At 36.8% G+C, this 16,625-nt stretch overlaps 1 protein-coding gene across 2 annotated transcripts in view; it reads right to left on the reverse strand.

Moving 5' to 3' along the window:
* The window catches only part of bmpr1bb (bone morphogenetic protein receptor, type IBb), a 159,908-nt gene that overhangs the window by 16,215 nt on the left and 127,068 nt on the right, over positions 1-16,625 (reverse strand). For both annotated transcript variants that reach the window (XM_073829157.1, XM_073829156.1), the window contains 6 exons: positions 12,390-12,540; positions 9,059-9,161; positions 6,391-6,493; positions 5,265-5,358; positions 5,036-5,174; positions 1,556-1,748 (listed from right to left, as the gene is read on the reverse strand). In XM_073829157.1, the coding sequence (XP_073685258.1) occupies positions 1,556-1,748; positions 5,036-5,174; positions 5,265-5,358; positions 6,391-6,493; positions 9,059-9,161; positions 12,390-12,540 (783 nt within the window). The remainder of the gene's footprint in view (positions 1-1,555; positions 1,749-5,035; positions 5,175-5,264; positions 5,359-6,390; positions 6,494-9,058; positions 9,162-12,389; positions 12,541-16,625) is intronic.

Below are 16,625 nucleotides of genomic sequence, written 5' to 3' on the forward strand. Positions count from 1 at the left end.
GACCAATCATAACTAGTCCTCCACCAATATACACTACAGCTCAAAAGTGTGGGATCAGGAACTGGAAACAGTTGTGCTGCTTAATTAATTATTTTTTTTCCAGGATTCTTTGATCAGTAAAAGGTTAAAAAGAATGGCATTTATTTCAAATAGAAATCTTTTCTAACAAAATACACTACTGTTCAAAAGTTTGGGGTCAGTACATTTTTATTCTTTCTTTTTTTGAAAGAAAATTAATACTTTTATTCACCAAGGATGTGTTAAATTAATAAAAATCTATGCTAGATAAGATTTATATTTTGAATAAATGCTGTTCTTTTTAACTTGTTATTCATCAAAATGTTTTGGCAGCACAACTGTTTTCAACATTGATCATTTTCATAATAATTTAGCATATTACAATGATTTCTGAAGGGTCATGTGACACTTAACACTGGAGTAACAGCTGATGAAAATTCAGCTTTGCATCACAGGAATAAATTATATTCTACACTATATTAAAATAAAAAACATTTTTTAATATTGTAAGAACATTTTGCAATATTACTGTATTTTTCATTCAATAAATGCAGCCTTGATGAGCATAAGAGACTTCTTTAAAAAACATTACAAGTCTTACTGATCACAACATTTTGAGCAGTAGTGTATTGGTTGATATTTGACATTTTTTTTACACATCTAACCAATCATAGCCAGTCCTTAACCGATATTTTAGCCAATATTTCACCTTTTTTTTTCAGACCTGATCTGACCAATCAGAACTAGTATTCAATCAATACATTGGTTGATATTCAACTTTTTTTGGGGGGCAGGGCCTGTTTTGACCAACCAGTCCTGATCTGATATATCGCTACTATATCTACTGATATTTCAGCCTATATTTGACCCATGGTCAACCAATATATTTGTCATTATTTGGCTTGTTTTTTCAGAACTGATCTGACCAATCATAACAGACCTCAACTAATACATTGATTGATACTTGCCTTTTTTTCAGTTCAGGTCTGACCAATAACAATTACTCCTCAACCGATATATCGGTCAATATTTGCCTTTTTTTTCCCCAATATTTGGCAATTTGATTTGTTTTGTTTTTTTTCAAACCAGATCTGACCAATCAGGACTAGTGGTCAACCGATATATCGGTCAATATTTGCCTTTTTTATGGGGGGGGGGGGGGGGGGTCTGATCTGACTACTCAGAACTAGTGATAATACTGAGTCATAATATGGCATTTTCAAATTATTTATTATATATATTTTTGACAATTTTTTGTTATATCAGTGCAACAATTGCAACTTTCTTTACTTGTTGATAAAAAAAACATTACCATACAATTTCACAATCAAGATTACATTTAATTTTTTTTTTTAAATCAACTTCTAATTATTTTTATTAGTTATTTATCATTTAGATTATTTACTAAATATTATCTTAAAGAAATATAGATTTCATTTCCACCACACTGCTTTCTATCAATATCGGTATCTGTTATTAAAAATTCTATATCGGTTTACCACAAATCAGAACACAAGAGCCTGAGAAGCTTCCTTACCCAGAATGTTCTCATGTCTCATAAGGACCGTCTGGTAGATTTCGGTCTCTCTGAACCAGCTGGCCTCTTCTGTGGTGAAGAAGACCTTGACGGCGACCCGTTCGCCCCTCCAGCGGCCCATCCACACCTCGCCGTAACGACCCTTCCCGATCTGCTTCACCATCTGGATCTGTTTGGCGATGGTTCGCTGCACCTGCAGAGGAGTTAATGGGATACATTAACACCAAACCGCAGCATCTGACATGATGTGTTATTAGATCAGCAAAACTTGGAAGTTCATCAAAAATACTAACATTTACTACTACAGCTATTTGCACATGTTGGACGTGGCTATTCTATGTGGAGTCCAAAATTAACACTCCAAATGAGTGACTTTGGTGAGCCAATAAATCATATCTGTTGGCTGGTATTTTAGCACCAGAACAGATTTCTGCATCTTATAAGTTTAACCTGAGCAAAAAGTTTACTTAGTAATTTATCTTGGATGGTTTGAGGTGTCTTGGATATTCAGATAATGAGATATTTTCATAAATATTTCGAATATACAGTTAAATATTTTCAGAGGCAGACAGATTGAACTATTTTTAGTAAATGTACAAATTACCTGTAGTTTATCAATGTTTCTCTTTGGAAAACGTAACTTCACTAAATTCCAATGCATAAGGTCATACTTTTTACTGCACTAAATTTCTTAAATGTTGTTTGTTTTACCTTCAATACTTTAGAAAATTACTAATGTACTACTTTCTTGGACTCAAGTAAATTTTGTATTACTTTTACTTGAGTAAAAGTAAGAAAGTAATACAATTCTAATGTAATTAAGTATTAAATTATGTTTAATATGAAACGTAGTGCAGTAAAAACTACAATATTATGCTTTGGAATGTTGAAGTAAAGATTTCTAAAGAAAAACACTGATAAAGTACAGACACTTGAAAAGTCATAATTAAACTGAAAACATGTTCAAATACACTAAGATTCTAGACCAAAAAGGAGAATATGCGATGTGAAGATCAGCTGTTAAAATGAACCATCCATTCATCATATTATCATGCAAAACTAAGAATTATAATAACTGTAATAGGAAGATCGTGTACGGTTAGCTAAATCAGAGAAAAAATATAGGTGCAGGTGGGTGGCAGGCAGATTACACTATTGCCTGATTTTGCTTCATTTCGTCTCAAAAGTAAGATATTGCTCTCTTTTGTCATCAAAGGTATTCTGAAACAAGTCACAACTGAGCCGCTGTGCATCTCCATTTAAACACAGCGGTGTGTCGATTAAGAATGAACGTGTGTTTTTAAACGAATCTAGTGAAATGATTCAATTTCTCATTCATAAAGAGAGTCATTTGCTTTATTCAGGAATGAATCAGCTGTTCGAACGAATCAAATGAATGATATGATTCAGTAATTAAATCAGTGTCTATTCGCCATCTGCTGGTAGGTCCTCTCAGTTATATAAATCATTTAAAATTTCTGTATTCAAAATTTTTATTTAAAACATTAAAGTTTAACATTAATCTCAGCTCTTAAACGTTTATGTAAATGATTAACAGTTTTTATATTATCTGTTTTATATATTTAATACTTGCACAAAATCAAGATCCGAAAAGATGGTTCATTGTGTTCATTGTTCATGATGTTAAGTTTAGAAATGATGTGCATCCACTTATTATTAGTGTGACATTTTAACATGCAAATAAAGAGAAGAACTTCAAGATATCGGCCCTAAAAATCGGCAGCACATATCGGCCATCGGCTGACCCTGACCTCTAAACATCGGCATCGGCTATAGAAAAACCCATATTGGTCGATCTCTAGTCTAAACAGTTCATGCCAGAGATGTTTAAGTCTTTAACTTGACTCAAGTCTGAGTCTGAGTCTGAGTCAAGTCTGAAGTCTTTAACCTGGTGTCCAAGTCAAGTCTGAAGTCTTTAACTTGGAGTCTGGATCAAGACTGAAGTCGTTAACCTGGAGTCTGAGTCAAGTCTGAAGTCTTTAACCTGGTGTCCAAGTCAAGTCTGAAGTCTTTAACCTGGAGTCTGGATCAAGACTGAAGTCTTTAACCTGGAGTCTGGATCAAGACTGAAGTCTTTAACCTGGAGTCTGAGTCAAGTCTGAAGTCTTTAACCTGGTGTCCAAGTCAAGTCTGAAGTCTTTAACCTGGAGTCTGAGTCAAGTCTGAAGTCTTTAACCTGGTGTCCAAGTCAAGTCTGAAGTCTTTAACTTGGAGTCTGGATCAAGACTGAAGTCTTTAACCTGGAGTCTGGGTCAAGACTGAAGTCTTTAACCTGGAGTCTGAGTCAAGTCTGAAGTCTTTAACCTGGTGTCCAAGTCAAGTCTGAAGTCTTTAACCTGGTGTCCAAGTCAAGTCTGAAGTCTTTAACCTGGTGTCCAAGTCAAGTCTGAAGTCTTTAACTTGGAGTCTGAGTCAAGACTGAAGTCTTTAACCTGGAGTCTGAGTCAAGTCTGACGTCTTTAACCTGGTGTCCAAGTCAAGTCTGAAGTCTTTAACTTGGAGTCTGGGTCAAGTCTGAAGTCTTTAACCTGGTGTCCAAGTCAAGTCTGAAGTCTTTAACTTGGAGTCTGGGTCAAGTCTGAAGTCTTTAACCTGGTGTCCAAGTCAAGTCTGAAGTCTTTAACCTGGTGTCCAAGTCAAGTCTGAAGTCTTTAACCTGGAGTCTGAGTCAAGTCTGAAGTCTTTAACCTGGTGTCCAAGTCAAGTCTGAAGTCTTTAACTTGGAGTCTGGGTCAAGACTGAAGTCTTTAACCTGGAGTCTGAGTCAAGTCTGAAGTCTTTAACCTGGTGTCCAAGTCAAGTCTGAAGTCTTTAACTTGGAGTCTGGGTCAAGACTGAAGTCTTTAACCTGGAGTCTGAGTCAAGTCTGAAGTCTTTAACCTGGTGTCCAAGTCAAGTCTGAAGTCTTTAACTTGGAGTCTGGGTCAAGTCTGAAGTCTTTAACCTGGTGTCCAAGTCAAGTCTGAAGTCTTTAGTCGAACCTCAAGTTATTTAATAACTTGTTCAGGGGCTTCCTCCTGAAATCCATACTATTTTAATATTCTACTTAAAAAACGTTTATTATAATCAAAACATTCTCATCTTAAGCAGAAAAGAAAGATAACCAGCAGTTTCAAAGTCAAGTTTAAGTTTTAGTTTAAGTTAAGTTTAAGTTCTATACTAGCCATCTAACAACAATTTTCCCAATTACAATTACCTGATTCTTTTTAGAAATGTCTTGTCACATCTACTTTGAACAGTCATAGGTTATTGATAGATAAATAGATAATAATAAAAATAACTAGATTTGCAGCATTGTTTTTTCTGCTGTGTTTTTGTCAAAGTAATCTAGAATTTTGCTGCTACAGAGACTGGACACATCTGAAACAAAACAATTAAATTAATTGATAGAAAATGCTATGCAAAAGATAAAAGAGTTTCAGAATTTGTGTGGTGAGTGTTGTAATGTGTGTTTCTGACCAGCAGAGGGAGGCCTGATCCACTGCCGGAGCTCTGAGACTGTTCGATCAGATCCTTTAGAGATTCTCCAGCGGGAATGAAGGTCTCGTCCTGCTCCAGGCCCATGCTGTAGCGTGCACGCGTCACCTGACGCTGACATCTGACACGTCAAAAACAAGACATGAATTCAAGTGGCCGATTCCTGTAATGAAGACTCCTCAGAGTGATAAGAATGAGGAGGAGGATGTACCTGCAGTAGAGGTATACGCAGACAAAGACCAGTATGGCGAAGCAGACGACCGCTGAGATGCAGAAAGCCATGTAATGAAAGCCTTCATCCCGATCTGAAACACAGACACAGAACAGCTTCATCTAAACTTTATCTAGTTAATCATGACTACTACTAGTGCTGACAGTGATCTGGTGAAATGTTCTGCCACCCAGAACACCCAAGCAATAGCAGCTTGTTTTTCACAGTCAAACGCATAATATTTTGATGAAAATGCAAAAATCGTGTTTGAAACGTGTTTCTAGTTCTGTCGTTCTGTTCTCAGGTCAGTGTGTGTTCAGCAGGGAAACTGAGTCGTAATCGATCATCATCTTCCTGCAGCGCTGCGCTCCAGTTTCTGACGGACGACACCGGTGAGAGCCCAACGCGGGACGTCGCTCGCTGGGACTCTAACCTTACACACACACACACACACACACACACACTCAAACACTCACACTGAGGTCTGAGGTGTCATGTACGGTCACAGATGGACAGCTATCAGGAAACTCAAGCGCTCCTGTGAGATGGCGTGTCCTTTTCATTAGAGCGGTAGGGAACACGCTCCCATTGCAGCGCAATCCCAGCAGTCCCTGCAATCCAAAAGCTGCGGTTTGTAACAGTTTAACCTGTCAGAAACCATCAGCCCAGAGACGTATGTTTGTGCGTGCGTGTGTGTGTGTGTGTGAGAAAGACAAATTCTGATCATGTAATATCAGCATGCAGTGTGTCTCATAAACGCTACTATGCTGCTTACAGAAAACACAAAGCTTTAGACACACATTCTCATTCTTCATTCCCAGTGTTTTCTATATGTTGGAATAATAGTAAAGTCATCAACATTTCATTGCAACCACACTGAACTTCCTAACAACCATTCTACAACCTCCTAGCTCTGAAATAACCCTCAAATAAGACAGATGAAAACATTCTCATATTTGAGATTATTCTTTGTCTACATTCTGAAATGTGTACGTATACATGCAATTTATGTTTTATATTTGTTTACAAAACTCACTTAAAATTTTTAGATCATGACACCATCAGAAACATTATTTAGTCAAACGTGTGACTAGTTGTGTGTTTTATGAATGCCGCAGCGTCTCACCGGGCCTCTTGAGCGGAGGCAGCGTCGGATGGAGGTCTCGGTTACAGAAATCCTGATTCGTGCAGCATTCCAGGATCCTCCTCAGACGAGCGTTCCCAGTGTCCTGATGGGAAGAGAGCATTTGTTCATATGAGCAGACAGAGAGAGAGACAGACAGACAGACAAAGACAGAAAAAGACAGAGAAAAAGAGGCAATGAATGGACAGACCAACAGACATAGATACAGACAGACGGATGAACAGACAGAGAGATGGACGGACTGAAAGACACAGATATGGACGGACAGATGGATGGATGGAAAGACAGACAGAGACCAATACAGACAGATGGATAGACAGACAGACAAATGGAAGGACAGATGGACACAGATAGAGAGACAGATACAGATGAACAAATGGACAGACAGATGGACACAGATAGAGACAGATACAGACGAACAGATGGATGGATGGATGGATGTATGGAAAGACAGAGACCAACACAGACAGATGGATAGACAGACAGACAGACAAATGGATGGACAGATGGACACAGATAGAGAGACAGATACAGACGAACAGATGGACAGATGGATGGATGAAAAGACAGAGACAAATACAGACAGATGGATAGACAGACAGACGAACGGACGGACAGATGGAGGCAGATAGAGAGACAGATACAGACAGACAGATGGACAGACAGAGACAGACAGAAGGATGGATGGATAGACAGACAGACAGAGAGAGTGACAGATGGACAGACTGAGATAGACAGACAGACAGACGGAAGAATGGATGGATAGACAGACAGACAGACAGACAGACGGAAGGATGGATGGATAGACAGACAGAGAGAGACAGATGGACAGACTGAGATAGATAGACAGACAGACAGACGGAAGAATGGATGGATAGACAGACAGACAGACAGACAGACAGACTGAGATAGACAGACAGACGAACGGATGGACAGATGGAGGCAGATAGAGAGACAGATACAGACAGACAGACAGAAGGATGGATGGATAGACAGACAGACAGAGAGAGTGACAGATGGACAGACTGAGATAGACAGACAGACAGACATACAGACAGACGGAAGAATGGATGGATGGATAGACAGACAGACAGAGAGAGAGAGACAGATGGACAGACTGAGATAGACAGACAGACAGACAGACGGAAGGATGGATGGATAGACAGACAGACAGAGAGAGACAGATGGACAGACTGAGATAGACAGACAGACAGACAGACGGAAGAATGGATGGATAGACAGACAGACAGACAGACAGACAGACAGACAGACGGAAGGATGGATGGATAGACAGACAGACAGACAGAGAGAGACAGATGGACAGACTGAGATAGACAGACAGACAGACGGAAGAATGGATGGATAGATAGACAGACAGACTGAGACAGACAGACAGACAGACAGACAGACAGACAGACGAACGGATGGACAGATGGAGGCAGATAGAGAGACAGATACAGACAGACAGACAGACAGACAGACAGACGGAAGGATGGATGGATAGACAGACAGAGAGAGACAGATGGACAGACTGAGATAGATAGACAGACAGACAGACAGACGGAAGGATGGATGGATAGACAGACAGAGAGAGACAGATGGACAGACTGAGATAGACAGACAGACAGACGGAAGAATGGATGGACAGACAGACAGACAGACAGACAGACAGACAGACAGACAGACGAACGGATGGACAGATGGAGGCAGATAGAGAGACAGATACAGACAGACAGACAGACAGACAGACAGACGGAAGGATGGATGGATAGACAGACAGAGAGAGAGACAGATGGACAGACTGAGATAGACAGACAGATAGACATACAGACAGACAGACAGACAGACGGAAGAATGGATGGATAGACAGACAGACAGACAGACAGACAGAGAGAGAGAGACAGACAGACAGACAGACTGAGATATACAGACAGACAGAGAGACGGAAGGATGGATGGATAGACAGACAGACAGACAGACAGAGAGAGACAGATGGACAGACTGAGATAGACAGACAGACAGACGGAAGAATGGATGGATAGACAGACAGACAGACAGACAGACAGACAGACAGACAGACAGACAGACAGACAGACAGACAGACAGACGGAAGGATGGATGGATAGACAGACAGACAGAGAGAGACAGATGGACAGACTGAGATAGACAGACAGACAGACGGAAGAATGGATGGATAGATAGACAGACAGACTGAGACAGACAGACAGACAGACAGACAGACAGACAGACAGACGGAAGGATGGATGGATAGACAGACAGAGAGAGAGACAGATGGACAGACTGAGACAGACAGACAGATGGACAGATGAAAGGATGGATGGATAGACAGACACACACAGAGACAGACAGATGGTCAGACTGAGACAGAAAGAAACAGACAGATGAGTACACATACAGGCAGGTGGATAGACAGATTTAGACAGAAGGACATACAGATACAGACAAACGGACAGATACAGACAGACAGGCGGATGGACAGACAGACAGATTTAGACAGACAGATACAAACAGGGATGGACTGACAGAGACAGACATAAGTCGGGTTTCACCCGTTTTCTAATGTGATACTTTGCAATGTGCATAAAAACAGGGTGATGGAACCTTAGCTTCAGAACGACAGGAAACTCACCCTGCACTGAAACTCTGAGCCCACGGACCCCAGACAGCCGTATGTGAGCACTGGAGAGCCGCCCTCCTCTTCCTCCACCATAGTGAAGCAGTAACCATCAGTCCTGCATCATCATCAAGATGAACACTGAGTAAAACTACAGACTCTGACCTCATAATAATAATAAGATTTAGACATATTGTTCACGCTAAGTGGTAAATCATTCTGTATTGTTTTTATTAGGGATGCATAGAATGTTCGGCAACCAAAACTGTGAATAAGCGAAAAGGCAGAATAAATTATACCGAACAATGACGTGACGTGATTAATGCAGCAAACATGTGGACAGTGTGGAAGCATTTGAAACTGTCTGAGAAAGACGCAAAAAATCATTACAAGCAACGACAGCGAGAGACTGTTTAGAAGCGCATTGCATTTCTTTCATGAGTAGAGAAAGGTTACTGTATGATGACTGAAATCCTGAAATCATCCATTAGTAAATAAACTACAGGAAATTGTGTTGTCTAATACACGCATGAATTGTATGTATTCTGACAGCGCTGCACCAGCTCCTTAGCCAGGGTTCAAAAGTCCAAAGCGCGAGGAAAATCTGTGTGATGAGAATCATTCATAAATCTGCTGCTGTCAACAAAAATGAGTGCTGAGGTCTTCTTGCGGTTTTACACCAAAATAAAAGTCAACATTCATAAATGTTAGCATTCTAATTTTACTCTTGTTCTGTAAAATAAAATAAAAAAGTAACACAAAAATAATGCTAACAATCATTACAACAGCTCTATTAATACATTTCTTATAGCATTCTCCTTTGCTCAGCAAGGCTGCATTTATTCGTACATTAAAAACGCATGCCTGATTCTAGAAGGTCTTAAAAATGGTCAAAGAACATTATTTTACTAAGTTAAATTGTGGTTTGTTGTCTACTACAATGTTAAAAATGTTCAGTGTTAAAGGAACCGTATGTAAGAAATTTATTTCAGTTAATCATAAAATGGCCCTGACATGTCACTAGACATTAAGAAATCATGTTCATTTCAAATACTTATATCACTGACAACAGTGGTCCGGCCAGGATATTGTCATTTAAAAGTGAGAGTTGCAGCCCACAACTGATGTTATTGTTGTCATGTTGTGTTTTGGTCTGAGGCTCCACCCTCCAGCTATCGACCAATCACGAAGTCAGTAGAGTTTCATCATCCGGGTTGCCAGCTCTGCTCTAGTTACAGCTGCAGCTACGAACGTGTCGGATAAAACATGTATAACGTTACGAAACCTAAAAGACCTCGTTATGAATTCGAAATACATCGTGACAAAGTCCGAAATAAAACAAGGATTTGTAAGACTTTGAAAGACGGAGACGGCTGAAAACGGAGAAGAATTTGAAGACAGACGCCAACGTTGCTAATTGTCTCCTGGACAGGTAAGATTCATCTATGTTTGGCTAACTTTGCTTCCGTAAACAGTTGATTTTCCAAGGTCGCCCGTGCTAAATGCGTTCATAAAAATCTTTATATCGCACCACTAGCAGGGTATGAAAACAATCTACTGTATGTTCCGACTGAAATGTGGTATTACAGTACATCTTTACGAAATATTTGGCTAATCGCCATCTGTAAATTTTTGCAATAGATAATTACTTCGAAAAACATCTCTTGTGAAGCATAAGTAAGGGATAATGTACAGGCAGCCGGTAGTTATCGCAGAAATAAGCCCCGACAGTGTGATCAGGACTCGACGCGAAGCGGAGGGTCTTGTATCACACTGAAGGGGCTTATTTCTGCGATAACTACCGGCTGCCTGTACATTATCCCGCTTATTACACGGCTACTTGCCACATAAGGAAGAAAACTGGACATGAATATGAATTTGAAACCTTTTATTGGCATATTTGTTTTAAATTAGCACTTTTATCCTTCCGCGAAACGATATAGTACCACGTGACTAACCTTCAAACTATGTACGTTAGAAAGACAATTTAAATAGATTAATGTCGAAATTTTCCATTATTAATTGTGGTTGTCCAGTGTTTGTCACAAGATGGCGCCAAACGGTAATCTTTGTTGGCACGGAGGGATTTTAAACATACAAGTAGTACCGGCTATGCGTTATTACTTTGGAGCGGTGATTATTTGAAAAGAACGAACCTGCAAATGTCTCAACTGACCAATCAGAATCAAGCATTCCAAAGAGCCGTGTAATAAACATAATTAACAGAAGAAAAACAAATTACTGTGTAGGACTCGTCACTTGCCATTGGAAGCTCCTTGTAGCAGCCTACGTTCCTGCTGGATCCTGCAGCTTATCTGGCAACCTCGAGTCAGGGGGGGATACACCGATCTACAGTATTTTGAAAGTGATTGCAGTACCAGTTTTGGCCACAATCCTACATACGGTTCCTTTAAATTAATTTTTTCTAATTGTTTTGTAATTGACTTTGTTGCTTTGAAAAGCAAGACAAAACTGTAAAAAGCAAATATTGGCTATTTAATTTATGCAATGGTGAAATAAAATGGCAAAATACATGGGGGGAAAACATGAAAAACCATGTTTGATAATCAGCCTTCAGCAGTGTTGTTTTCGTCAACGATGACGATGACGAAATCATTTCGTTGATGCCACTTTTTTTCATGACGATAACCAGACGATCACGAGATAAAAATGGCTCGTTGATGACTAAAACATGACGAGACGTGTGTGAGTTTCGTTGACGAGACGAGAATAGACGAAAATGTTAGTGGGTGGTCCGTCAGACGTTTAAAATGCATGACATTTCCGCTTATTGTGCATGCCAATTAAAACTTAAAACGTATCTGCGGCTATGGCAAGCCGTTTTAGCATTAAATACTCTTTGCTATACTAGTATGGCAAGCCGTTTTAGCATTCCATCCTTGTTTGTCTTTTATGTTCTAAAACATTCCTTCATTATTGTAATTATTGGTGAAAATAGTCGATCCAGAAGCTCACATTGTGTTGAACTATGGATCTGCTATTTTCAGAACTTATAAGTGACACTACCCAACAGCAAAATACTTACTGACCTACATTAATTTGTTAAAAGACTACTTTTTTCCCTTTTTTTGACTAAAACTAGACTAAAACCTTTTTGACTTTTCGTCGACTAAAATTGGACTAAAACTATCACATATAGAAGTGACTAAAATTTGACTAAAACTAATAAGCATTTTAGTCCAAAAGACTAAGACCAAGACTAAATCTAAGATGGTTGTCAAAAATTTCGGTGCATCCCTAGTTTTTATGCATTAATGTAATCATATAAGCACATTTGAGCCTGTGTGACTTTACCACAGTAAAGGTGTGTGTTTGTTTGTTGTACCTGCAGGTGTTGTTGCTGGAGTCTTCAGGACAGTGATTATAACAGTGACACAATAACATCCTCTCTGGAATCACAGGTGTCGCGCTGCCGCTGCTCTCTTTACCGCCACCAGCCGTCACCTTCCCAGAACTCATGGTTTCCAGCACATTCGCTGCAAGGACAAAGATTCACGTTAAAATATGACGAGACACAAGTGTCCTAAAGGATATCGATCACCCAGAACTTGGAATTATGGGTAGTGTAGTTCTCCAGGAATGAAACGCAAAGTATTTTCATAACGAAGCTGAAATCAGTCAACTCACAGCTCTTCAAAGTTTAAAGTTCATCGCTAAAAATCAGTTTCACTCAAATGTGCTCGGATATGTACGAGAGCTGGGAAGATCGTGCGTGTGTGTTAATGTTAGTGAGTCACTGTGTGTGTGTGTGTGTGTGTGTGTGTGTGTGAAGAACAGCTCGTACTGCTCTGATATCACAGCTGCCAAAAAGATAAAGCCGCAGATGCTCTCGGCCTTGACAAGATTATCGCAAATACCCACGAGTCTCTGAGACAGACTAATGTCGCCAGGAGCGATCGTGAGCGGAGACGCTTTGAAGATTCACCAGAGTCACGATCAGATTCGCATTTAACTACAGACCACCAAAACGACAGCAAATGATCATCTCTGAAGATGATACACATGAAAATCACTGTTTATAAGCCGTACCATGCTGTGTATCAAATATCAACTGCCACAGGTTTTATTTTGTAGCAAATAGTTGGATATACACTACTAGTCAAAAGCTTTTGAAGCGTAAGACGTCTGTTTTTTTTAAAGAAGTCTCTTCTGCTCACCAAGTCTGCATTTATTTGATCCAAAGTACAGCTGTAAAATTGTGAAATATTTTTACTGTTTTATATAAATGTTTTCTATTTGAATATATTTTGAAATGTAATTTATTTCTGTGATCAAACCTGAATTTTCAGCATCATTACTGCAGTCTTCAGTGTCACATGATGCTTCAGAAATCATTCTAATATGATGATTTGCTCCTCAGGAAAAACATTCAGGATTCTTTGATGAGCTCTTTGAAAAGCTTTTGTAACATTATACACTACATCGTTCAAAAACTTGAAGTCATTATAATTTATTTATTGTTTTTGTGGAGAAAAAAAAAATGGAAATTAATACTTTTATTTAGCAAGGGCGCTTTAAATTGATCAAAAGTGATGATAAAAACATGTATAATGTTACAAAGGAACTTTTCTTCTAAAGGACTAGTTCTAAGAAACTGTTCTTCTAAACTTTCTATTCATCAAAGAAACCTGAAAGAATTCTACTTAGCTGTTTTTGATCAGTAAGATTTTTAATGTTTGTTTTTTTTAAGAAGTCTCTTCTGCTCCTCAAGCCTGCATTTATTTGATCCAAGGTACAGCAAAAGCTGTAAAATTGTGAAATATTTTTACTATTTTAATATAACAGCATTCTATTTGTACATATTTTAAAATGTAATTTATTTCTGTGATCAAAGCTGAATTTTCAGCATCATTACCGCAATCTTCAGTGTCACATGATCCTTCAGAAATCATTCTAATATTCTGATTTGCTCCTCAGGAAACATTCAGGATTCTCTGATAAATTTGAGAAAGCTTTTGTAACGTTATACACTATTTCATTCAAAAACTTGAAGTTAGAATTTATTTATTTATTTATTTTTGCGGAGCAAAAAAATATTGAAATTAACACTTTTATTTGGCAAGGACGCTTTAAATTGATCAAAAGTGATGATAAGGACATTTATAATGTTGCAGAGGATATCTAATTCAGATAAATGCTGTTCTTCTGAACTTTCTATTCATCAAAGAAACCTGAAAAAATTCTACTCAGCTATTTTTGATCAGTAAGATTTTTAATGTTTTTTTTTTATAAAGACGTCTCTTCTGCTCCTCAAGCCTGCATTTATTTGATCCAAAATGCAGCTGTAAATTTGTGAAATATTTTTACTATTTTATATAAATGTTTTCTATTTCATTATATTTTGAAATTAAATTTATTTCTGTGATGCACAGCTGAATTTTCAGCATCATTACTCCAGTCTTCAGTGACACATGATCCTTTAGAAATCATTCTAATATTCTGATTTGCTCCTTCTTTCTCTTCTTTGATAACCAATATATATATATATATATTAAATTTTATTATATCATTCAAAAACTTGAAGTCATTATCATTTATTTTTAAATTAATACTTTTATTTAGCAAGGACGCTTTAAACTTATTAAAAGTGATGATAAAGACATTTATAATGTTGCAAAATATTTCTATTTCACACAAATACTGTTCTTCTAAACGTTCTATTCATCAAAGAAAACTGAAAAAATTTCAACATAATAATAATAATAAATGTCTTTTGAGGAGCAAATCATAATATTACAATGATTTCTGAAGGATCATGTGACTCTGAAGACTGGAGTAATGATGCTGAAAATTCAGCTTTGAAATCACAGGAATAAATTACATTTTAAAATATATTCAAATAGAGAACGGTTATTTTAAATAGTAAAAATATTTCACAATTTTACAGCTTTTGCTGTACTTTGGATCCAAAAAAATACAGGCTGGTAGTGTATAAGCATTTCCTACTTGATCCGCACACATACATATTAGTTAACAAATCACAGATTAATTTGTTCCTCTATATTTTAACGGAGAATTTCTGTATCTGGCTTTCTTCACTCTCGGAAATAAAGGTACAAAAGCTGTCACTGGGGCCGTATCCTTTCAAAAGGTACACGTTTGTACCAAAACGGTCCATTTTGGTACCTTATAGAAACATATCTGTACTTAAAGTGTACATATTACAACAAAAGTTTAGCTTTTGAAAAGGCTTCATTTCTGAGAGTGTTTCTTTCATCATGCTGCTTCATCAGTTCTTTCTTCATGTTTAAAGTCTCATGCTTTCCAGTCAGTAGGTGCTTCTCTTCTCATAAATGTATTTTCCATCTCAAACAAACAATAATAACCACAAAGATAAAAACAGTCTGACCCTGAGAATGAGTCGAGATGTTCAGAAGAATCTGAAAACAATGACTGATAAACGTTTCACCATCAAGACAAAAACACTTTGACGGATAAACCATCACTGCTGCTCTTATATTGTTTAACATCAAATTTATTGCTGTTCTCTCGGTATTGTTATTATATCACCTTATTTATACATCATTTTATTTTGGATTTATTTCATTGTTGCACTTATTATCACCACCTTATTAATATATATTTTTTTTACCACTTTTACCATTTTTAAGCCATATTTTAGATTCATTGCTGCTCTTGTTATTGTTATTATATCACCTTATTATTATGATTTTTTAAAATACATTTTATTTTGGATTTTTTTGTTATTATTATCACCTTGTTCCAGCAGTTAATATATTATTTGAATTAATTAATTTATTTATTTATTTTTAATACATTTTTATTTTTAATTAAGTTTCTAGTTTAATTTTTTATCAACATCATTGCTGCTCTTTTAGTAATATCACCTTATTTATACAGTAAATGTATTGAATTCATTAGTTCATACATTTATTAAATACATATGTATGTTTCATTTTTTAAATTAACGTTTTTACAATTTTTTAAGCCTTATTTTAAATTCATTGCTGCTCTTGTTATTATTATATCACCTTATTATGATGATTTTTAAAACATCATTTTATTTTTTTCATTGCTGCTTTTTATTATTGTCATCTTGTTTCAGCAGTTAATTTATTATCTTAATTAATTTATTTATTTTTAATACATTTTTATTTTTAATTAAGTTTCTAGTTTCATTTATTATCAAAATCACTGCTGCTCTTCTAATAATATCACCTTATTTATACAGAAAATGTATTATTTTAATTATTTCATACATTTATTAAATACATATTTAAGTTTAATTTTTAAATGACCGTTTTTACCATTTTTAAGCTTTATTTTAGATACATTGCTGCTCTTGTTATTGTTATTATATCACCTTATTATTATGATTTTTTAAAATACATTTTATTTTGTATTTTTTGTTATTATTATCACCCTGTTCCAGCAGTTAATTTATTATTTTAATTAATTAATTAATTTATTTATTTTTAATACATTTTTATTTTTAACTAGTTTCTAGTTTAATTTTTTATCAACATCATTGTTGCTCTTTTAGTAATATCACCTTATTTATACAGCAAATGTATTGAATTCATTAGTTCATACATTAAAT

This window comes from Garra rufa, chromosome 23, assembly GCF_049309525.1.
Source record: "Garra rufa chromosome 23, GarRuf1.0, whole genome shotgun sequence".
Taxonomy (NCBI): Eukaryota; Metazoa; Chordata; class Actinopteri; order Cypriniformes; family Cyprinidae; genus Garra; species Garra rufa.